This window comes from Falco cherrug, chromosome 6, assembly GCF_023634085.1.
Source record: "Falco cherrug isolate bFalChe1 chromosome 6, bFalChe1.pri, whole genome shotgun sequence".
NCBI lineage: Eukaryota > Metazoa > Chordata > Aves > Falconiformes > Falconidae > Falco > Falco cherrug.
Genome location: NC_073702.1, coordinates 67,853,165 through 67,876,900, shown reverse-complemented (window position 1 = coordinate 67,876,900; position 23,736 = coordinate 67,853,165). Strand labels below are relative to the sequence as shown.

General features: G+C 42.6%; 2 protein-coding genes across 4 annotated transcripts in view; both read right to left on the bottom strand.

Annotated features, from left to right (window-relative positions):
- The window catches only part of BVES (blood vessel epicardial substance), a 57,282-nt gene extending 33,825 nt beyond the window's left edge, over positions 1–23,457 (bottom strand). For 2 of the 3 annotated variants that reach the window (XM_055714702.1, XM_055714704.1), the window contains exon 1: positions 23,302–23,457. The gene's annotated coding sequence lies outside the window, so the exon portion shown is untranslated. The remainder of the gene's footprint in view (positions 1–23,301) is intronic. The other variant, XM_055714703.1, reaches the window with a different exon arrangement.
- Positions 8,320–22,865, bottom strand: POPDC3 (popeye domain containing 3). The gene is made up of 4 exons (XM_055714705.1): positions 22,625–22,865; positions 12,602–13,346; positions 10,618–10,726; positions 8,320–9,728 (listed from the first exon to the last, which is right to left on the bottom strand). The coding sequence occupies exons 2-4, from the start codon at positions 13,090–13,092 to the stop codon at positions 9,408–9,410; spliced, it is 921 nt and encodes a 306-aa protein (XP_055570680.1). The 5' UTR covers positions 13,093–13,346; positions 22,625–22,865; the 3' UTR covers positions 8,320–9,407.
- Positions 23,458–23,736: the final 279 nt, after the last annotated feature.

Below are 23,736 nucleotides of genomic sequence, written 5' to 3'. Positions count from 1 at the left end.
ACTGTCTGGAGTGGGATGAAATATGCTGTCATAGTTCAGAAGTGCCACATTTCAGTGAGACAAATCCCATCCCAGATACTAAAATTATGTGCCATATAATTGTAAAACTACACATATTTTCCACAGAAAAAATATTTATTTGGGTTTTGCCTGAAAGCATCCTCAAGGATTATGTTTTCTTAGAAGGAACTTTGGATGGAAGAGGTTGTGAATGATAAATACTCTGTCAGCTCTTTAATATTCTGGGGGTTTATTTAAGAGGAGTGTGTGCATTCTGGTGCATTTTTACATCATACCCTCCAACAGCCACTTTCTGATGTATAGCCAGGCAATTTTTCCCATGCCACATCTGCAGGGATGGTGTCTCCTGTTTATACGAGAAGGGCTATCTCTTTGTTTGAATTTGAGGTACAAAACATCATATCCCAGGGCTTCCAAGTGTCTGACTAACAGTATGGTAATTGATTGTTGCAAACTTGGAGCCAGGAGCCAACTTTCTTCTAAAACAATCCATCAAAGTATCCAAGTTTTAACAGATGCACTAGTTGTTGTAGATGTTTATCCAAAGTGTACATGATCCTGAGGTATAAGGGCAGAGTAAAATTGTTTGCTATTTAAAGTTATCTAAACTGTGCACAGTAAACAATTTATTCAATCACACTTTAGCAATTATCCCTGTTCCCAAATTACGCATGAGCAGTCTCCTGCTGACAATTTAATTTGTATGTTCATTATTTGAAATTGCTCAGTGAACAATTTCTACAAATATATGCAAGCCTACGCGCTGCTTGCAAGTGATTTTTCTGAGACTTGCTGGAAGGGTCTGCTCCGCTTGCTCTAGTTCTACCTAAATCACACGGTTCACCCCCAAAAAAGAAGAGCTGCTATAAAACCAGTTGGATTTCCTATGGTGGGGTCATGGTGTCCATAGTGCAGGTTACTGTCCTGCCAGGGCAGCTTGCTGACAGCAGCAGGGAGTAACAGGGAGCCTGCCCTCACAGGTTCGCTTCTTTCTGGAAACAGAGGAATAACAGAGATGGATTTTGACCACATCTCTTGTTCAGGACTCAGGTTGCTATCAACATGTTGCTCTTGTTAATGCAACGCAGCTCTTAATTTATACATAATTAGAAGACAAGTAAAGCAGTGCTTTTGCATTGCATCTGTCTGCTCCACTGGGTGACGGCCCATTTCTTAAGGGTCCCCATTACAGTGAATTTGGCAGCACTGCTTGAACTGGCTGTGATTTTTCTGTTCCCTTTTTGGACAACTTCCATGCACAAAGAAAGTCCAAAGTGATCACGCAAAGATGTCTGTGCTAATCCTGAAGTAAATTCATCTCAACTGCAGCTCACAATGTTCTCTCTGCAGAGATTTGTGTGAATTTTTGTGAGCCTGTATGACTGTATAAATCAAAGGAATTGCAAATATTGTCAGGGTATAAATGTGTGTGTGCTTTTGGGTGTTGGTATAATGGCAATTAATATTTTGTTGCAATAGAAGTCCTTTTTAGCTGTGCATTTTAATATTCACCAACAACTGTTTTTGAGAACCAAAGTCTAGGCTTGAATCTCCAGGACTTTGCATATTAGCATCATTAAAAACTACTGTTTTCTAGGAATTTTTAAAATTACTGATAAGGCTTAGAATTTTATTTCAAGATAAAAAAGGAACTAAACCCCAAGTGTTTAACATTATCCAGAAGGACAGGCAGAACTAAAATAAATAAATAAATACATAAATAATCTAACTTAAACTCTTGAGGAAGGAGGACAAAGAGGAAGTGGGGGAGGCAGATGAGTCTATGGGATTATTTAAACAAGTGACACAGAAAGCATGTAGGATTTGAGAGTGAAAATCCTCCAGACTCTGAGGGGGAAGAAAAGGTAAATAGATCAGCTCAGAAGAACTGTGAATGGGCATGAGATATCTCTTTTAAACATCTCTTTTCTTTGCAAAAAGACACAGAGAGAAGAGACCAAGAGGGGGCAGAAAATGGATAATCCCATAAAGGAACATATTGGGGAAGAAAGTAAGCCAAAATAAATGCTAGGAACAAAAGTTCAAGAGCAAAAAGCAAACCAGGAATGCACAAGTTTGGTCCAAATGCACAGAAACAGGTTGATGTAGCCCAAGTAGCAAGCAGGAATATTTTATGCACTTCATCAGATTAGCAGTCCTAAATAAGAGATTTTGAAATACTCCTTGCTTTGACCATAAACTTTAAGACGTTAATAAGCACCCAATTTCTGCATTAGCTGCCTCCACTACCATTTCAGAAGAGTCAGCATCAAACAATTGCTCAGGAGCACCCAGTCCACATTTACAGTGCACCCCACCTCTGCTGCTTTGTACATCCAAAGGCTGGACTTCAGCTGTGCATATCATAAATTACTATCAAAATGGGTGCTGAGTTATAATATACCACAACTGTTTCTTGCTACTGTATTCTTTGAGAGTAAAGGCAAACACAGAAAAAAAAAACCCAAAACATTTTTTCCTCTAATTTCAATGAATAAATAAGACCATCTTCTGAGTAACATTTATTATACTTATTTGTTCTGTAAAGAAAAAAGCAACAAACCAACCCCTATTATATAGGGTTAAAAACAGGGATACAGATTGCAATGCACATACAGATATATATGATTATTGCTTTTGTGTGTAGTATTAATTTAAATACATATACCAATGTATAAAGCAGTTTCAGAACTAAAATGGCAATGACTATAGTAAAAAAAATTACTAATAATTTTTAAAACCAAAACCAATATAAAAAAGCTTTATGTTCCATACCTGAATTCAGAATATCAATATTTATTGTATTTTTTCCTACTAATACTTACCCATTAATTCTTTAAATAATGAACATACATACCGAAAAGACACTATGTTTTTGAAAAGCCATAACTGAACAAGAAAATGAAGACCCAGTAAAAAAACAGAGCACGGTGCTGGCTGTATGACTAGTTTTTAAGAAGTAATCCCATTCACCTCACTAGGGAGATCTGCTTTAAAATATCATCTGAGACTCAACTTTTCTGTAAAGGAAAACAGGACAGTTTTACTTCATATTCAAAATAAGTATTCAAAATATTTTATCTAAGCTAAATCTCTTAGTAAAATAGGATAGCTGCTAAAACCAAAATCAGTAAGTTTTGAAGATTTCTAACATGAACGAGTTAGATGAACAAAGCACAGCAAGGATTTCCAGCACAATGGCTGTATTATAGGAACTGCTGATACTCATCCTTGTGTATCCTGGCAGATGTGAATTGGCTTGCCTCACTTTTATTACGGAATAAGTTATTTTCCGTGCACCCCAGTGTAAAAGAATGTGTATGGGAAGATACAGGGTCATACCTAACATGTTTGATACCCATCTCATAGCTTACCTGCTGATATCCGACCTTTGTAGCCCTGTCCTACTGCTGGCCCCTGGGAGTCCAAATGCAGCATTGGGTACCTAGATTGTCCTGTACGCTTCTTAAGAGTCCCTAAAACCTACACATGGGAAACACGAAACAGAGATGTGTGCCTCACCCCCACCCAGCCAGCATCCTTGCCTAGGGACAGGGACTCACTCCTCTCCTTTCACAGACCTGAGATGCTTTAATGGTTGCCTAAAACATGTGGTTGGTACAGGAGGTGATGGTGCTCCCACATCTATACAAACACACAGAACATTTATCCATGAAATTGGATTTTTTGCTTCAATGTCTTTCTCAGCGTAACATACCTTTGACTCAGAGAATTATTGTATATCCTGGGCTTTAGACAAATTTGGGTGGAGAGTTACTAGTGCATACAACAAAAATCATGGGATTTGCTGCTAAAACTGTAATTTACCACCATTATTTTATCACAATTGTTCATTTATAGGACTTTAGTGTCTGTGTTCTTAATCATCTATCTCTTATTGTTTATCTTCAAAACCCCACTGAGGTAAGAAAATAGTCTTGTCCCCACAAGACACCACAGATCCCTTAAATTAGGAGCTGTGGTAGAACTGACAACTGAGTAAGATGGCCTGGGAATCCACAGCAGAACAACAACTACTATAAAAATCCTTCTGCTCCCACAAGCTTTTGAGAACATCCCATCTTTTTTCCCAGCCTATGACAATGTTTAACAACCTTTGTGGCTTGAAGAGTGATGATTTGGGTCCAAACCCTCTGCCAGCAGGACCACCTGCAAAGCTACCCTCTAGAAGGGCTTTGCTAGCCGCGATTTGGGATGAGACCCCAAATCCTGGGGCTCGCAGATGACATGTCTGTGCTGCCTTTCTCCTACACACTCCTACTGATGAAGCTCCACCTACACAGTTTGATTCATCAAGATGAGGTGGCTTGATTTACATGTTAAGTTCAATTAACTCTTTTGATTCACACAGAAGTAGAATTACAGTAAGCAGAAACTGAAGGGATACAAAAACCTACAAAAAAGTAAAGTTAATGTGAATTAGACAAAGAGGGGAAAAATGATGCTTTCCCTTGGGAGCTCTCAACCTATTATATTTTTATCCATATTAGTGTAATCAAAGTAAGAATTTTCAAGAGGGAATAACAAATCAGCTTAATAAGGTATTTACTCTGTTGTACTGTAAAAAATATCTGTTATACAGTAACATATCAGCACCAAAGAATATGCATTCAATTATTACAGGAATAGAAAGGAAAATATTTAATCTATTAATGTCTGAATTCAGCAAATAAATATTCTTTTTTTCCTTTTCTATTTAAATAGTTTTCTTCTGTCTAAATAGCTATAGATTTGTTTCATTTTTAACACATGGTTTGCAAGGCCTGTTTATATGAGCAGTACAACACTGTATTTTAATTTTTAATGTGTGTTGTGTTCAGACATATCTTATATTTATCATTGACAATAATTGAAAAATGTAGAATACTTTTTTGCTGGAAACATAGCATCAACATATTTAATTACTATAAGCATATACCTTTTTTGTGGTGTGGCAAAACTACATGATTTCATCCAAGCATATATTCAGCTTTCCCAGCTTTATCCTAGTGGAGATCATAAATCTGTATGTATAGTTTGCCATCAAACTTTCCATCACTGAGTTTCCCTTGATCACTGTCACATTTGCTGGTTTGTTGCAGGGCAATTAATTACTGAAAATTTAGGACCAGGATGGCCCTCCTCAGTCACCAAATCCAGCCTGTTATCTTAGGCAACTGAATAAACCAGTCTTTTTCATTAGGCACTTACAATTGGCCTTGCATAGCATTAGTAGTTATAGTAGTACATTGGGATACATTCTCTCTGGTAATTCTGTAGTCCTGAGTAGAGTTGCATGATGGATTAAAAACATTACTTAGGTTCTGTTACCTGTACTTATACTACTACTAGTGAAGAAAATACCACCTAATGAAAGAATTGCAGGGTCGGTCCCATGCCCACAAATAGGCAAGACTCGCTTTGAAGCTCCCACAGTACATTGCTGCATCCGATAAATTAATTTGCCACAAGCCCAATTTAAAATAAAGCTCTCCTGGATAAAACCTGTAAGAAGTTGAGTGCTCTTCTTTTTTTTTTTTTTTTTTTTTTCTTTAATTCTCCCCACCCCACCCCCTCCTTTGGACTCTCATAGGACATGTACTTTTTTAGCTTGCACAGTAAATTTGAACCCTTCTGCAGGCTCTAAGGGTGATTCCAGCATGATGTTCATAACTACAAAAACTCTGGAGTATTAACTAATGCTGATGAATAAGCAAATCATCACATGCGCCAGATTCTGCCACTGTTACCTATAAGAGTACACCAATGTAGACATAACCCTATAGATGATTATGGAACTGTTAAAAACGTAAAATGTGGGTGAAGGGGAGTCACTACAGATCAAGAAAAGGATTCATTGACAGTGTTCTCAATTCACAAAGCAGCACAGAGTCAAGTATTGTTCACTTAAACCGATGATGAAGGAGCCTGACCACCTTGCCGATAGTTATTCCTGAGTAATAACACAGGCATAAATTGAGTGATGCTCAAGTCAGAGCTTCATCTAGCTCCACATGTTTACTAACCTATAAGTAATTATGGAATCATAGAATAGTTTGGGTTGGAAGGGACCTTTAAAGGTCATCCAGGCCTGCCCCCCTGTAATAAGCAGGGGCATCTTCAACCAGATCAGGTTGCTCAGAGCCCCGTCCAGCCTGGCCCTGAATGTTTCCAGGGATGGGGCATCTACCACCTCTCTGGGCAACCTGTTCCAGTGTTTCACCACTCTCACTGTAAAAAATCTCCTCCTTACATCTGATCTGAATCAACTCACTTTTAGTTTAAAACCATTACCCCTTGTCCTATTGCAACAGGCCCTACCAAAACATCTGTCCCCATCTTTCTTATAAGCCCCCTTTAGGTCCTGGCAGGCTGCAATGAAGTCCCCCCAGAGCCTTCTCTTCTCCAGGCTGAACAACTCCAACTCTCTCATGACTGGCTATGTACAACATTGCAAAAGCTTGCATTATTTCACTGACAGTCTGCAGATTATACAGCTCTCCCAAAACACATTGGTTTATGAGTCACACACCAGAGTGTATTTTACAGTACGTTTTAGAAGTGCTGTCAAGATTAAAAAAAACAGAGGTGGAGAATGGTTGCTGTCTCGCTTCCAGTCCTTTTGTGGGTACTTATATTATTGTAGATAAATACATCCTGAATTCTACAGCTGAAATGTTCTGCTAGTTATGACTCAAACAGATGCTGGAAAACTGGAAACAATTTTTAAAGTGACTCAAATCCCAAAAAGCACAGTAGCAAAAGCTAAACAAGATTAGCTAAGGGTATGTTCAGATATTGACTCAGACATGTTCTACTAGAGATTTCTGGTAGTAAATGATTCCAGCAGAGAAAAGCATCACACAGGATTGTTGGAAACGAGGCTGAAACCAAGGCATGCACCAGTCACAAAGAAGAAAAAATCACCAAAGTATGTAATGAAGCACTCATAACTCCAGAGCAGACACCTTTTAAGCAGTATATGCGCTATAGTTTAAATATAATACTTAAGCTTGATAGAGAAATTGGGTGGGCAAGACTTCTTGGTATTATTTTCAAAGTGAAGACGATCATACTAGTTTATTAAATGCTGACCCTATTTAAGTTAAGGCAAGTTTTCTTGAATGTATGGGGCAAGCCCATACATCCAAGAAAACCAAGGAAAGCATTAATTGATGGTTTATATTATGCCTAAGTCTATAATATCTCTTTTATGTTTCTAAGACTATAATCTTTTTATGTTTGTAGATTGTTAACACATAAATCATCAATTCTAAACTTCGTATCGGTCCAACACATGTTACAGCACGAGAAATGTATAAATTCTTACTATTTTATCAGAATAAGAGATGGGCAGCTATTTTGAAATCACCTGTTAGAAATCAGAGTAAAGTTTTCAGAGTAGCTCAGCTGAGTGAAGTGGAGCGGTGATCGCAAGGCACAGCCTAAGCAACAACATCCACGGGAGATGACACACTTCTTACCCACCGCAGACATCGCCGACATTTAAATAAGACATCATATTAATCACAGCGCTGGAGTTACATGAGAATAGCTGTGCTGAGCCCTACCAAGGGGTCAAGTAGCCTGCTACCCTGTCCTTTAACTATGAAAAGTATAGGAAGAGGGCATACACAGCTGTACATCCTTACTACACACTGCCAGCCTCTGGCACTTTGTGCCTTAGTTATTTTCTGGGCCGGTCTTTTAATAACCGTCAATGAACGCTGCTTGCACTTCTTCAATTCTCTTTTGACCAAGACAAAGTAGGTTTGTGACTCGGGGACTTCACACAGTAATACATACAGAATACACTGCACGGAAGAGTTATCAGAATGATTTGGGGATTATCACATTGCATGCTATGGTATTTATGTTTGGCAGATTTTCCTCTCCAAGAAAGGGACAGAGCTAAAAGCAACACTCATACCTTATCTGCTCTACATTGAAGGTCCTTCAAACAGGTAATTTCATATCATTTCTAATAGCTTTCTTATATATACTGCATGATTATCTTTCAAGCATAAGGTTGTATCATTATTTTAAGTCTTCCAGCAACAACTCCCAAGATCTAAACTCATACCTATACCCACTCATACACAAACACACAATGGCTGTCCTACCAAACAGTCCAGCAATTTTAAAATATTAAAAATGTGATCTACCTCCAGATGTATCAGGCAGCAATACAGTCTCATAAAATAGTAATGCTTCTTACTTTTTTGATTACTGGCCGGTATCAGGCATAGCAGCAGGAAGGTGAGTTAGCAAAGACATTCAGACACTTCTCCCCAAAGGCACAGTGACCTCAAGGGTCGAAACCAACTCTCTTACTGAAGCACGAGTTGGTGCTCCCGTACACCATTAAACCACCACAGAACTAGGGAGAGAATAACCTTTTCAATCAATTTCATAGGCACAGAAAAGTGACTCTGGAAGCTAAACATGGATGTTTCAGTTAAAAATTGTATTTATTGCTGCGGCTGTTTCTTAGTTTCTTCCTGAAAAACCTAGCAAAAAAGAATATTGTAAAACAAAGCCCAATGGTTTGGCAGTTGATTGATTAACAGTATTTATTGTACATGTCACGAATGGCACTGACACTGTGGAAGCCTAGGTCCTATAGCATCACATTCTATCAGAAACACTACACAATCATTTCCCTAAGCTATATTTGCAGCAGTTACAACTGCTTTACTTTTCTAATGCCAGTAATTACATTTGTTTGTTTTCATGTAGTATCTCTTTAGGACAGTCAGAGAGAAACTAATCATTCATGGAACAGAATTTGTTGTTTTCTTTTGTTTGTTTTTTAGGAATCTTGCTTTGTATTTCGAAGTCTTTCATTTCTTTAAAAAACAAACTCTACAATTGGCCTCAGTCTTTTTCTGCAATATTCTTCATGTTAATTGTGATAATGTTCATGTAGCATAAATATGAATGTTACAAGCAACTTGCTATAGTTTGGAGACAACTTACTTGTTTTCATTAACTATACTGACTATACTTCATTATGGCAAATAATCTTGAGAAAGTATAATTACAAATACCATGAGTTTGGTTTTTTTGAAACACAACACAGAGGCTACCGTAATGACAATAAAACTTCAGCCTGTTATGGTTTGTTTTCCTCCAAAAATAAGGAGATGATCAACAAAAGAATTAACAGAAACTAAACATATTGCACAAACTGTCAAAATGCAGAAGCCAACCCAGTGGCTCAAGAGAGAGGAAGAATTCAAGCTACTCCAATGAAAGTAAATGGCACTTGTCAGTCAAATCTGGCTTGACTGGGTCTCGCTCTGCTTCATCTTTCTGCTCTTCTGCTTCACCACTTTGCATTTCCCTTCATTGCTTGGGGAATGGCTGCAGCAGAGTTTCCCTTCCTAGGGCTGTGTGTGGAAGGAGCTGCAGTTTGTAACCCCTGTGGGCTTGTGGCGGGGGGACCCTCTCTGCAGGCGGTGGGAGGGCTGCACCGGGGGTGTCTCTGGCAATGAAACGTGGTAGAAGTTCGGTAACCGAATGTCATACCTAAAGCCTTTCCCCACCTGCACTCTGTCATTCAAGGCATACAGTTTTTCAGCAATGTCACTCCCAATTAAAATTGAGAACAGGCGGGAGATGAAACGGTGTTTAGCAAACAGCAGATACAGCTTCTTTCTCCTCCAGGCCACGTACCGACAATCTGTCTCTGCTGTAAGCGTTACCTATAGAATAGAAAATTAAAGTTAGCCAGGTGATAAGGCAGTGATATTGCTGCTGCTGCCCTTGTTCAGAAAACACACACACACATGCCCAGCAGGCACGCAGGCTGTGTCTGTAACGTACACTTCGTGTCTTTGCACCTACTGCAATTAAAGCCATTTAATCCAGCCAGAGGGCTCTGGCTGACAGAGGTCTACTGTAGGAAAAAGACAAGAGAGAAGGGTGTCTGGGAATGGACCAAACAATCGTGTCTTGTTGGCCTCAGTGACTGTCTGCCTATGCCCACTTTGAACGACAGCCCCAGCCCCACACTCCCCGCTTCGCTCTCGGCAGCCCCAGCTAGAAAGGCAGGTCTAAAGAAAGCTCTCCGCAAATGCCGTTTGCTCTTGTGACATGCGACATCAGATCCCACACCAGCTAGTGTGTCAGTCAAGTGACAGCAGTGGGAGGGCTCTCAGATCACAGGGGGCAGCTCCAACAGACACTGTCCCATGCTGTCCCCCCATGCAAGCTGTATCACAGGCACAGCCCAGGCTCTCAGGTCACCTCCCATAGGGAAGGCTCTTCAGCACCAACTTCCACCCACCTCCTGCAAACCTCATTTCTCAGGGCTGGGTTTTAGCAGAGCCAAAGAATGCAAACAGAGGCTGCCTCCCAAATTAGCTTTAAGAAAAAACTCATTTCTTGTCACAACAAGATGCAAACAGAAAGGATATACAAACAGCATAACCAGTCCAGTGGGTAAAGAGGACTTCCCTCCCCAAATTAATGGAATGCCACTTGTTTGTACAATTTCACAAATGAAACTCACAACTAAATGAACTTATTTCTAAACCAATTAGTACTTGAACCGTTTTCTGTAGCATTCAAAAAACAACCCTCCACTTTTACCTGGAAAATTCCCTCTTCTGTGGGCCTCAGCGAATCCCATTCAGGAGAATCCAGAAACTGAAGAGGAAAAATATAATGCAGGAACTCCCCATCAACTGTCACTCTGATCCTACAAAGAGAAGATGTGTTAATTTATTAGTATTACCTGCACAGCAGCAATGACTGCAACAAGGATGTGTTATTTCTACCATGTGAGGAGTTTAAATATAGCTTTGAGGGCATAAGAAAGCAATCAACGGGCAACAGTATCCTAATTACATTTTTGAACCCAACTTGATCAGGCCAGTTGAAAGAGAATACAAGATGATAATCATGCAACTGAAATGGAAATCTTTCCAGGCCTTATTCAAGTCATATTACTCTCTTTGGGACAAGTCTCTGCGGTGACGGGCAAGCTTTGTCATGAAAAGGCCAGCATGCACTGGAGAGACTAATGCACATAACACTGTTTGCCTGACTTACTTGAAAACCATGGGATGTACTTTTAAGTTTGGTAAATACGCATTTTAGAGGTAACAAAGTGGAAAAAGCAGGGTGTGGAAAGCCAGGGTTCCTCACAGCATGCCTTACGTAGGGCTCTCTCAAGCATTTAACAGGAATTACATGGCCACAGGACTGTCTCTGGAGCCAGAACAACATGAATGGGTTGATCACGCACAGGATCTCTGCGTGAATGCTTTGGGCCTTCTGCAGATACCAAAGAAAAGCTTCCTTTCTACTTTTAAAATCATATTTAAGTTTGAAGGCACACAAGAAGAAAGTGTATACTTAAACTTTATGAGCTAAAAAACCAAAAAAAAAAAAGCAAGCAAGCTGTAGGAGTCCCCTTTTTACATCTGCTCTGCACTGAGATTAATGCTTCTTACAAAATCAGAAGCAGCAGCCCTATACCACACCAAAGAGGGTTATCAGGTACTCCCTGCATGATTATTAACTGGCTGGGCACGTAGGATGGACACCTCTCCTTCAGTATGACTATGACCAAAAGCAACCTTCATGTGCTACTTTCTAGATAGGTCCCAAGAATGCTCTGAACCAGGGTATCACTGAGGACAGCTACCTAAAATCCATATTGTTCACTGCAAGTAGTCCTAAGTCAGCTGGGTTTCAAGCTGCCTACAAATTCCATCTGTCCACACAGCAGGCTGTCAAAATGCACCTACAAAGCATCCCATCACAGACAGACCACAGCCGTCATCTCTGGGTATCCCCATCTACTCTTGTGATGCTCCAGTACTGTATGCCACTTTGTACACGGTACAAACGCTAGTATTGCCCTTCAGGAGAACATCAGCAAGGTTGCCAGAAAGGTCTCCAGTCAGCAGGGAGTACAAGCAGCTGGATTTATTGCCTCAGGGTATAACTAAGTGCCACAGTATACAGTAACTGTGGACTCAGTTCTGCAAATCTTGGTATGGTTTGACTATGTTCTTTTGTAATGGAAGGGCACTTTTAGGCCTTCAGCTCTCCCTTACTCCCTCTCTTCACCCACCTCCCAGAAAGCAACAAAACTCAATCTGTATCAAAGTCAAGACCTCTACTAAACAGTTAATCTCAGTGTATTCAGCTTCATAACTACCTTTTAGGCCTGTTTCAGATGATACTAGCAAAGAAAAATAAGAAAGATGCTGTGTTCATCAGCTAGGCAGCAGATAGCTAGCAAACTGCAGCCTGAAGCACACATTTGTTCCCCTTATCTGCCTAACCTGTTAGACTGCTATGATACAGTGGTCTGGAAAAGAATGACTTAAAATCCTTTTCTTTATGCTATTACAGATTTTGTGCTTGGTGGTTTTATGCTAGTGCTGTCCGAGCAGAGTGTATTTAGCCTATTAATATTTATATTACTTGCATTAATATTTAATCTGTTGTACTGGAAAACGAACAAACAATACACAAATCAGGCTTTTTTTTTTTGCTTTCATTTTCAAGAGGGAGGAAAAAATAAAGATATTTGCAGAAGTCTGAACAAACAGATACAAACCTGCCTGACACAAGCAAGGACAATTTATCAATAGGTGTTTTGCCCTGCATGGCATAACAGTGTTCCTTCTCCAGGGTAACCACTTCTGCATCGCAGCACAAGACAATCTTCCTGTAGACAGTCAAGGAAATTCCCAGAGGCTGGAAGAGCGCGCTGTAGAGTTCCTGGAATTCTCTGTCAAAGGAAACACTCCGAACTTGGTAGGTAACGTAAATGAACTGGACGAAGCATATAGCAAACAGTATAAAATTCCAGGAGAATATATCAGCAGCACAGACATCCAGCCAGGCCCAAACAGAAGAGCAGAGAAAGCCCAATCCAAGCAAGCTGAAGACATAGAGAAGCCCAAAGAATCCACTTCCACCCATGAAGCCCACAACAAAGAGAATACTGGCTAGGTGGTAGATAGATCCCTCTGCCTCTTGCTTCCAGGTGGTACACGTCGGATGTGCATATATCAAACTTTCCCAAAAACTTGCATTTTCTCCCATGGCTGGAATAATTTTTTGATTCAGCTGAATCTTGGCAATTTTTATTTATTAAAAGCTGCTAGCGGGGTCCTTTGCTTTTCCATTCTTGTAAACTCTGCTCAATGATAACATAATGTCAGCGTCTCTTTTGGCAGTAAAGCTGCGCTTAGGAATTCCAGCAACTAGGAAGCTAACGTTCTCAGAAGGCAATGCTGTTTCTCATCAGTTCATGCATTGTTTTGACTTTGGCCAGGCCATCTGTAGCTTCATCTGATCTGGACAAATGAAGAAAAGATGAATTACTTATAAAATCATTTTAACGAATTAAACTCTATCAAAGCTTTTGCATTACAGTCTTCTAATTCCCCTTGTAGCCCTGAGATTCTAGAATCAAACCTTAATATTCGTAGAATTGAAGATCTTGTTTCTGTATCTAGGAACCCTGTAGCAACTGTCAGATCACCATTGAATCCACATAAACCTGAACATTGCATCCACAACATCCTGTGACAAGCCCTTCCACAGCCTAACTGCTGAGAACATAGTTGCATTTGTTGGTCCTGAACCTCCTGCCTGCAAGGCTCGTTTAATGCCCTTCCAAACTCTTAAGACAAGAAGCAACAGGAAACTCTTGTTCCTTGTTCATCTCCTCATTCTCACTCTTGATTTCGGTCAAACCACTCTCGTTAATGAGCTGAGCAAGGCTGCTCTCTGTCCCCAGAGACAACAAACTACATCCCCAAACACCACGCTAAGGGAAACCCAAATATCACAGGAGATTGTCTTTTCTACTCCAAGGATGACAGGCAAAAAGCTGTCATGTATAAGAAAGACTACAAAACTTAATGGCAGCTTTATACAGATTCTGTTATTAGAACATGAAGTAAGTAGTCCTGCAAAATACTTCTGAAAGGGCATTTTAAAAGCAATTTTAACATTCAAAGTTCTACTTTGTATAATTCCATGCCATGAACCACATTTTATTGTTCAGCATTATAAAACGATAACCATGCTATTTATTTCCGTATGACAATGTATTATTAAGAGTTAAGTAAAAAAATAAACCACACAACTGAAAAGCCCAAAATAAATTAAAAAAAAAAAAAAGAATAATCAAAACCAGCTTTCTACATCTGTCTTTTAAAGTAAAAATACATACTTCAGTGTAAGATTAGACATGGAAGAAACTGGAAAGCTGGAGTCTATCAGTAGTTTAATCAGGATTGAAACCCACCAAGATCTTTAACAGTCTCATTCTTTTCCTGATACAACATCAGGGAAGCCAAGAAATACCTTGCCATCTAAATTATTAGATTCTCTGGAGTATTAAAGGTAGTTTGGTATTTTTTCCCCCCAAGAGCCATAGAAGTCAATACTTAAAGAGTACTGCTGGTGCAATGAAGCATCCAATATCATTCAGCAGGGCTTTCAGTGATGCATTTTTACAGTAACACATGTAAGAAATTAAATTAAGCAAAGTTGTATCACATTTCCTAGCTGCTACAGCTTTACTTTTTAAGTTTACTCAAGCCCCAACATTAATTCCATGATTCAAAATCACTAATGCTAAATCAAGACATAAAATCCTAAACAACCGAGCAGCAGAGTTCACAAGAAAAGGTTAGGAGGAGAGCTCTCCCTCTGTGGGAGTGGTGATAGGGAAGTCACTGACCCATAAAAACATCACACCTAAAGAGCAGAAAACCTCTCCAAATTAAAATGCTCTCTGTCCCACTGCAGTGGAAGAACCAGCATTACAAGAACGAGGTAGTTTGTAACTATAAGCTTTTCTGTTTGCCTCTTCTCTGGTACAGGATTCTCCTCAGATGCAGGATTTAACCCTTGGAGAATGGGAGATGAGAACTGTATCAGCTATGAATAAGTTACCTAGGCACGGTAAGTGCACGAGGAATTTTAGGCAGTACTTCTGTGATCAAGGGCCGATATTTCTGAACCAAAAGAAAATAAAACTGGAACATAAAGTTCCCAGACCTTGTATTCTGAATCCAGTCAGCATTTCCACTGCACAGTGAAGAATCAGTGGCGAAAGTGTGGTTTGGTTTTGGGGTTTTTTTTAAGTAAGTTTAACGAGTTTCTAAGGGGTGGTTTTTTTTGTTGTTTTTTTTAACTAGACAATGGATAACATTTATTTTGGATTATTGTTAATACTTATACGCTATTGCCAACAATTTGCTCTGAGCAGTTCCCATGAAGACCCTAATTTCTACAAAAAATTCAGTTTTGAGTGGAACCATGACTGAGAAGTTACATGGGAAGCTGTATGCATGCCACAGACAAAACCACCATGGATCTGTACTTTAATCCGCTTTCTATCACCAACCTCTTTTTGTCATGTAAAGTCACACGTTGCAACAATTTGGCATAACTTTGCAATAATTTGACAAAATTTATGTTCAATTTCCAATTCGCCTATAGCATTCACAGTCTGCCCACACTACAGCTCATAGCATTGCTATAAAACATCTATTCATGACAACATGAATCAAATTAATTTAGAAAGAACATCACACTGCTAGGACACAGATAGAGAAGCCATCATACACAAAACCAAAGCCTTGGAAAAACTGTCCTGTATTTGTAACTGTTTATTTTTGGAATGGGACCCGTCTCCCAAAACCAATGTATACAAAATTCCCACATATTTTGTAGTTCTGAACAGTGAGAACTTTTACTGTGCTACAGCATCATCCAGGCTGCAGAGGGCCTCCCTCTACCTGGGCAAGAGGAAGGGCCAAGGAGGCAGGCCAGCACTAGCACAGAATACAGCCTCACCAACAGGACACTCTTCTGAGCGATGTAAAGCGCACAGGCCAAAACAAACCTTCTGGAAATAATGATAAGCCCTGCTACTAAATGGAACTGGTTTCTCAGGGCTACAGTGAAGAGCAAGCATGCTTGCTGTCAGTGAACTGCAGGAAGAAAGAAAGGATTCACCTCTTTTTAATTAAGAAAGATTAAAAGATTTGGGAGCTAAAAAATGTTGGAAGGTTTTTTTATGAAGTATTAAATACAGCACAGGAAATAGCATGTATGGGCCTAAGTACAGTAAAATTTCTAATTTTGATTGGTATTTAGTGCTAGATAAGGCCTTTCATATTTTTCTTTATAGTTCCTTCAAGTCCAGACTTTAAGCTCTTGAGGGCTTCAGAACAGTCGCTCTAATTCAGCCATTCATCTACTGCATGAGGGACTGGGGGGAGAAAAATCCCCCAATTCAAAAAACCAAATATCTGTGGTACCAACTGTGAGTCATCTTCCACTGAAGATCAGCCTACAAAGTGCCCAAAGTAGTATAAAATTACCCAAATTTGTAAGCACTCAAAGGGGACACCATCCTTTCACTGAGATGCTTTGGCACTCCTACCTACCAGGACAGGGAACGTGCCAGCTGATGTGGCCTTGTCTGATGTCCTGTGTCAGTCGTCCTGGCTCTGGTGAACAGTTATCGCTACAGGTTCGTTTGTTGGTGGTGATCAGGCAAGCTTCAGCAGGAAATTGCATTTAAAGCAGGTATCCCAGATTATGAGCCTGAAGAACTATTATCTTCCCCAAGTAAATGCTGAATACTTTCTACTCTGTCCCCTGTCTCTGGAGAAGGAGGGCCATGCACAAGCAGGGTCTCTGCTATATGACTACTGTATTCAGAATAACACAACATTGACATCTGTAGGCTGTCAGAGCCAGAGGTCCATGGAAGAGGTCTCCTCCCAGCTCAGGAAGGAGACATGCCCTGCCAACACAGGCTGAATTACTGAGGTGCTTTTGAGTGTTTTGCTCTACCACACATCCCACCCTTTCCAGCAGGAGCAGATCAAGTGCTGGGAAAAATCAGCTCAGACTCGAGATACGAGCAATACACCACGGCATGGACTTGTTTAAAACAACCAACAGCAATGCTGAAAGGTCTCAGCTGCCATCAGAAAGTGTTAATGAGTTTGCTGGAGCTTTAAAGAAGTAAATGGAGCATTTCACTTATACCCTCCAAAATAAATACCTGCCAGCAACTTACAACTTCATAGAATACATATACTAAAATGGTCAGAACAGAATGAATGTATATTGTAATTTAAATGCACATAGTACAACTTCCCCCTCGGCAAATGGGCATTTTCTCCATACACTGTAGAATTCAACAATTCAACAATCATGTACATTTTTAATTTGCTTAAGAACTGGGTACTTTACCTTATTTTTGTCACTGATGACTCAAATTCAACTCTGAGAAGCTTTCAGTGTTAGTCACTCTGTCTAGATCACAATAATTTCTGCAAAGAATAAACCCTAAACGCCTTGAGGCCACCAGCAGTTCTCTCTTCAGTCTTTTTAATTCAGTCAAAAGTAAAGCTATTCAGAGTTCAAATCTGAAAGAATCTCCATTCTTTAGTTGTCTTATCCCAAGTATTCAGCCAGAAATCCCTCGGCACTTTCACACTATACATGTTGACAGGCCGTAGAAGCCGTACATGCTGATCGTGTAACCAGCCTGCATGAATTGTTTGCTACAAGCCTGGAAGCAAAAGGGAAGATTTTCCTTTACAGCATATATGCTTTCATGTACAAAATGAGATTATGCTGGATTTAGCAGGATTTGTCTCACTGGTTTTAGCCATCTACAGTGTAGATGCTTACACACGAGCTAGAGGCCACAGCCTGGCTTGGCAGTCAGCAAAGCTGCTCCACCAACTCCACCGGGAACCAAGAGGTCCCCAAGCCAAGGGGGGCCCTGGCAGCCTCGATGCCCCCTGCTTCCAGAGGGATGAGCTTTGAGCACCCCAGCTGCTAAGTTACATCTGGTCTGGCCATCATTTAGGTGTGTAAAAGGAAGCTTCTCCTTAATTTTAGGAAGTACTTCCTCTAACGTGCAATGCAAATGCATACACCAATTAACGCACTCCTTCCCTCCATGGCCCCTGCACCTCTGAAATCCTCTCTCTGCCCCTCTCTTGACTCCTGTTGCTCTCAATGCTTGTTTATGTAGCACACATTCCCCAAGCTACTTTCCTTCTGCGGTTGTTCACTTGGGATTAGATACCCAAATGGACTGAGACAGACAAACTCTTAACTGCAATGCTGTGTTTAATTTGGCACACAGAGGAGCTATGCATCTGCAGAAAGGTAGAGCTATGTGCCTATAGGCAAGTATAGGCAGACAAACAAGATAGTTCCAGCGATAAATGCTCCTTGAACCCACCCCAGGCTCAAAACATGCATGCAGCAACGAGGACAGTAACTAACACAAGCTAGCTTACCTTAAACATCTTGAGACTACATCCTAGAGAAAGCAGTAATTATAATACTGGAAAACACATGGTTTTCCTGAGAAAATGCAGCCTGCACAGTATAGAGAAGGCTACAGTAGCTTCATCACAGTCCACAACATCTATTCAGGAAGATGGAAGGAGGATGAGGAAGGACTACCCAATTCAAAAGACAAAGTTATCAAGATAATCAGTCACTATAAAATTAAATATATTCAGATTACAAAGACACACAAGCATACATAGCAAAGGTAATTAATTAATGGGATGGCTTTAAAGATTTTCTTTGCTGGGAATTAAGGCAGTCTGGATGCTGTCTGGTACCTAAAATAAATTTGGGTATGCAATTATTAAAAAATTAATTGGTTTACTACAGTTCTATTTTTTATTCTACAGGAAGTCAGATTAGATAATCACAATGGCGTCTTCTGGACTTTTGCCTTGAGTTACTTAACACAAAAAAGTTGTATATACCTAGAAAGTTATGTAGCTGGTCTTCCTAATGAAATCTAGACAGCCATCTCAGATACCAACTAAGCAGCTACTTTAGACAACAGAAAACATTGAAGACAGGTATATCTCTGAAATTATTTCTCACAAAGACCTTCCAGAAGAAACCTTCATCCATGTAGAGACAGCATCCCTTCCGGCCAATGTTTTTCAAAGAAAGGAATGCTTTATCAATGAATGCTAATGAAACATGTTTGCATGATGGAACATATTTGCAACCCCAGCAGCCAAGCCTCAGCACCCCGCTCCCTGGGTGAGTGTCCCCCCTGCAGAACAAAGAGCGACTGCAGCGTGGTTCTCCCTCCCTCAGCCTCCTTTCTGCACACATTGACAGCCTCAGCAAGAAGGGCAGTAAGTGACCAACCCACACGACTTAAAATTAATCACTTGGGGCACCCTCATGGAAGGGGGGAAGATGGATTTGCACTCCCTTGGGCTGAGGAAGGCATCCTGTGTCTCAGTGATGTCTCATCGCTGTTTCTCACCCCCTGGATCAATGTTCTGTGTGTAGGCTGTCACTTGGAATTATCTCAGGCCTTAGGAAAGGCAGTTAAACTGCACCCTTCCCAGTCCTTCCAGTACCCCCTGAGGTGTGCAGGCTGCAATTGCCGAACCAGACCCCTGCCCCCAGAGCATTCATGTGAAGCGACACCTCCTTGGAGGGCAATCCTTCTAGGAATGCTCAGAGCCACAAAACCAGCAGCTGGGACATGTCCAGCCATCAGTGGTGCTTCACCCATCAGTGGTGCTTCACTGCCTTCAGGGCAGCTCTGAGAAATAACCACCAGCCAAGCGGGACTTTTTGGGGTCAAAACCCTGCCCTGGTCAGGCAGAATTTAGGCTCCCACGTTCAAGGCTGTTCAGACAAGAACCCTCTTTGGTCAGCTGCTGCCTAACCCTGGAGACACCCCAATGCCATGTCTACGCTGAAGTCAAACAAGCCACCAATGGCATGAGGCTGGTCACCAGTTGTCCTCCTCACCAGGCTGGGCCTGACTCCTGTCTCCCTGCTGCAGCAGATGCAGAACTGCTTTCTCCAAAGCAGAGTGCTTTAATGGAAGCCTTTTCATGGGACTGTCAACTCATTGAGCTTGTTTGGCTGCAGCAGGCAAGGCCTGGTTCTACTGACAATTTGCTCAAATCCCCACTAACCTTTTTAAGAAGTGGAAAAAAGCTGGGCAGGGGGAGGCATCAAGACAGAAAGAAAACCCACAGCAATACAGAATAGTTTAAGGTTCATTAGAAGCATTACATACAGTAAAGCTGCTATTATTTAGTCTTTAAATATTTAAGACCAGCTTACTATACACAGCTTACAGTACTTGAACGATTCCTCATTTATCACTGTAAAATATAAAATGCAATCCTCTGTGGTTGCAAAGCCAATACTGAAGATGCTATCTATTTTACCATCGAGAAAGTACCTGATATGAAAAAAAAAAATACATTGCACATTTTCTTCAAATTTGAATCAGAACTGATGAACCATTAACTACACGTGGTCTTCCTGCCAAACTAGAGGAACAATCCCCTCCCTCCTTTTATTAAGGTCTTTTGCTCCTAGAAAACATGAATATGGAATGACAGAGATTTTAAGCCAACTATGGATTGCTAGCACTTGGGTAAATTTGAGCAAGGCTCTTGTATATTGAACAGTATTGGCCAAATAGTAATTCAGGGGGTCTGCTTTATTGTGTTTTATAATAAAAATTGCAAAGTGAAGCACAAGTTCAAGCTTTCCTACAGCTCAACTTTTAAATTAATAATAGAGAAAGCAGCTACAACCATATTTCACAGGTGCTTTAAAACCCTGTTAATGAACTACAACTCAACTCCGCAGAATTCAGCTTAAATGAGTTTGTATGGTGTAGTAGTGCTTTTAGAAAGGAACATATTCCCGTGAAACTAACCACCTGATGTGAACTTCATTTCCCAAAAAAACAAATAAACAGAGAGGCTTGGTTCATGTCATGGGTTAACCCTGGCTAGCAACTAAGCACCACACAGCTGCTTGTTCACTCCCTCCTGGTGGGATGGGGGAGAGAATTGGAAGGGTAAAAGGAGAAAACCCACGGGCTGAGATAAAGACAGTTCAATGGGTAAAGCAAAAGCCACATGCAAGCAGAGCAAACCAAGGAATCCATTCACCACTTCCCATCAGCGGGCGGGTGATCAGCCATCTCCAGGAAAGCCGGGCTCCACCACGCATAAGTTACTTGGGAAGTCAAAAACCATCACTCTGAACATCCCCCCTTCCTTCTTAATTCCCCCAGCTTTATATGCTGAGCATGATGTTCTGTGGTCTGGGATATCCCTTTGGCCATCTGGGTTCAGCTGTCCGGCTGTGTCCCCTCCCAACTCCTTGTGCACCCCCAGCCCCCTCACTGGTGGGGGTGGGTGAGAAGCAGAAAAGGCCTTGGCTCTGTGTCAGCGCTGCTCAGCAGTAATGAAAAACATCTCTGAATTACCAACACTGTTTCCAGCACATATCCAAAACACAGCCCCATACTACCTACAATGAAGAAAATTAATGCTATCCCAGCCAAAACCAGCACAGATCATCGCACTGCCCCTGCACGTACAACTGGATTACAGGGAAATAATGTCATGAGCCATGTGTTCAAACAGAAACATGAAATGCCACATTTATTTACCCTGTGAGCTCTAAACATGAGTGAAAACACTGTGAAAAGTAGAGGATGCCCTACTGGAGCTGCTGAAATTAGTTATCTTTACTGGAGGGTTTGGGGTGAGAAGTACAGCTCTACTCCCTGCTTTACTGGAACGAGTGTCTCACAGCTTTACATACAAAGCGGAACCAGGCAGAAGCATGCACATGGCACTGGTTTGGCATCAGTTTCAGTAATTTTCCAGGAGATCCAGAACACTCTTAGCTTCAAATAACAAACCAAAGCTTTGTTCATTGTACAGTATGTGACTTCTGTTTGGGCAACAGCCGCATGCCCAATTACAGGTACTGTATCATCACCTGAAGACACTTTTTCATAAAGCACTGGAACACACTAAAATGATAAAATAAAATCTCATCCCTGAAGAGTTTGCAGACTTAATAAAAGGATTAAATATAGCTTCAGCTAAGAACCCTTTTCTTGAATCCTTAATAAACTTTCTGTTCTCAACTTTCATCATAGAAGGTCTTCCTGCCACAAACTTTGCCTTCACAGTTACCTGTATCACGGTTCCGTTTCAGTGCCGATTCTCCTCACTACAAGACTTGCAGTATACTTGTTATACCGCAGGCAAGGCATTTCTTAAAAAGTTCACAATTTAAGCTACTTTATTATTTGGTGCCACACAGAACTTCATGGAAAGCCTGAACAGTGACAGTTCTGCATATGTGGAAACCATTTCTTGTTTTGCTGTGGTCAGTGAAGACACATGTACTTGCATGGATGCAGTCATATCCCCATTAATCAACAGAGTGGCAAGAAGCCCTAGTTCTGGAAGAGACATTTCATCAACGACATCTTTATAACACTGCCAGGTGGTCCGTGATTCAGTATTACAGGAGATCAGCTATATAAAATGTTTGCCCATAAAGTGATTGGCAGCCTGAATGCACACAAAGCTTTGCAGAACAGCTGAAGAAAACGTGGTAAAATATTACAGTTTGGGAAAATATGCTCAGAAAAAATATTATCGTTTGGGGAAAATAAGTGTTTCGTATCGCTCCTTCTATCTCAGCAAAGAATCAACCGCAAATGCAACACCAGATCTTCATTTCAGGGTTCACCTGCTCTTACCAGTTGTTGATGGGGAGAGAGAAGAACCAAGTAACGGCTGCCTACGAAGCACCCCCCAGTCGATGGAAGAGACCCCCAGCCGGCTTTGTCAGGCGAGCTACCCCCGGGCCAGCCCCTGGGCGAGCGGGCGGCAGCTGCGCCCGAGGCGGCACCGGGAGCCGGGCGGGGCGAGGAAACGCACCCCCGCCGGTGCGGGACGGGGCGGCGCGCTCCAGACAGCCCCCGGCAGGGGGGCGCAGGGCGGCGCGTCCCGCTCCGTCGCCACGGGGCCACGGCAAAGCTTCCAACCGAGGCCGAGCCGCGGCGCTCCGGTTACCAGCGCCGGCCCCCACCGGCTCCCGGGGCAGGGAGCGCCCGGCCCGCCCGCCGCTACCGCCGATCCCCGCCGCCCAGCCCTCGGGGCGGCAGCCCTCCTCCCCCGACGGCCGGTCCCCGCCGCTGCCCCTGGCCCGAAGCGGGTGTCCCCGCAGCGCAACGAGGCGAGAGGCGGCCCCGGTTCCCCCTCACGCCCCGGCCCCGGGCAGAGCGGGGCGACGCTCCCCGCGCTGCCTGAGTGGCCAGCGCCGGCGGGGGGCGGGCGGAGGCAGCGCCGGGGCTTCAGCCCGCCCCGGCCCGGCCCCCGCCCTGCCCGCGCCCCTTACCTGCCCCGTGCCCCTGCCCTCGGAAAAGTTTCCCGGCCGCCCGGACGGGACGGGTACGGGCTCGCGCTGCCGCTCCTCGCCGCTCCCGGCACCGCCGGCACCACGTCCCGCCACGGCCACCGCGCCGCCGCTGTGACTAAAATAGGCAGAAGCCGGCGGGAGGCTGCGGGCGGCGCCAGCGCCGGGGCCGGCACCGAGCGGCCGCAGCGCGCAGGCGCCTCCCGCCGGCCCCGGGGGGCTGCGGGCGGCGGGGCAGCCCCAGGCGAGCCGAGCTGGGCCCAGCCGAGCCGCGGCGGCCGAGCCCGGGGCGGTGGAGGCGGCGGGAGCTGCCGGCCGTCCCACCGCAGGGACGTTGGCCGCGCTCCTCGCTCCCCGGTAGCCGGTCCCGTCGCGGGGCTCCCCCGTCGCCCCGCGCTGCCGGTGGGCGCCGAAGGGGCGGGCGGGCGGGCGAAGCAGGACGCGGCGCCGCTG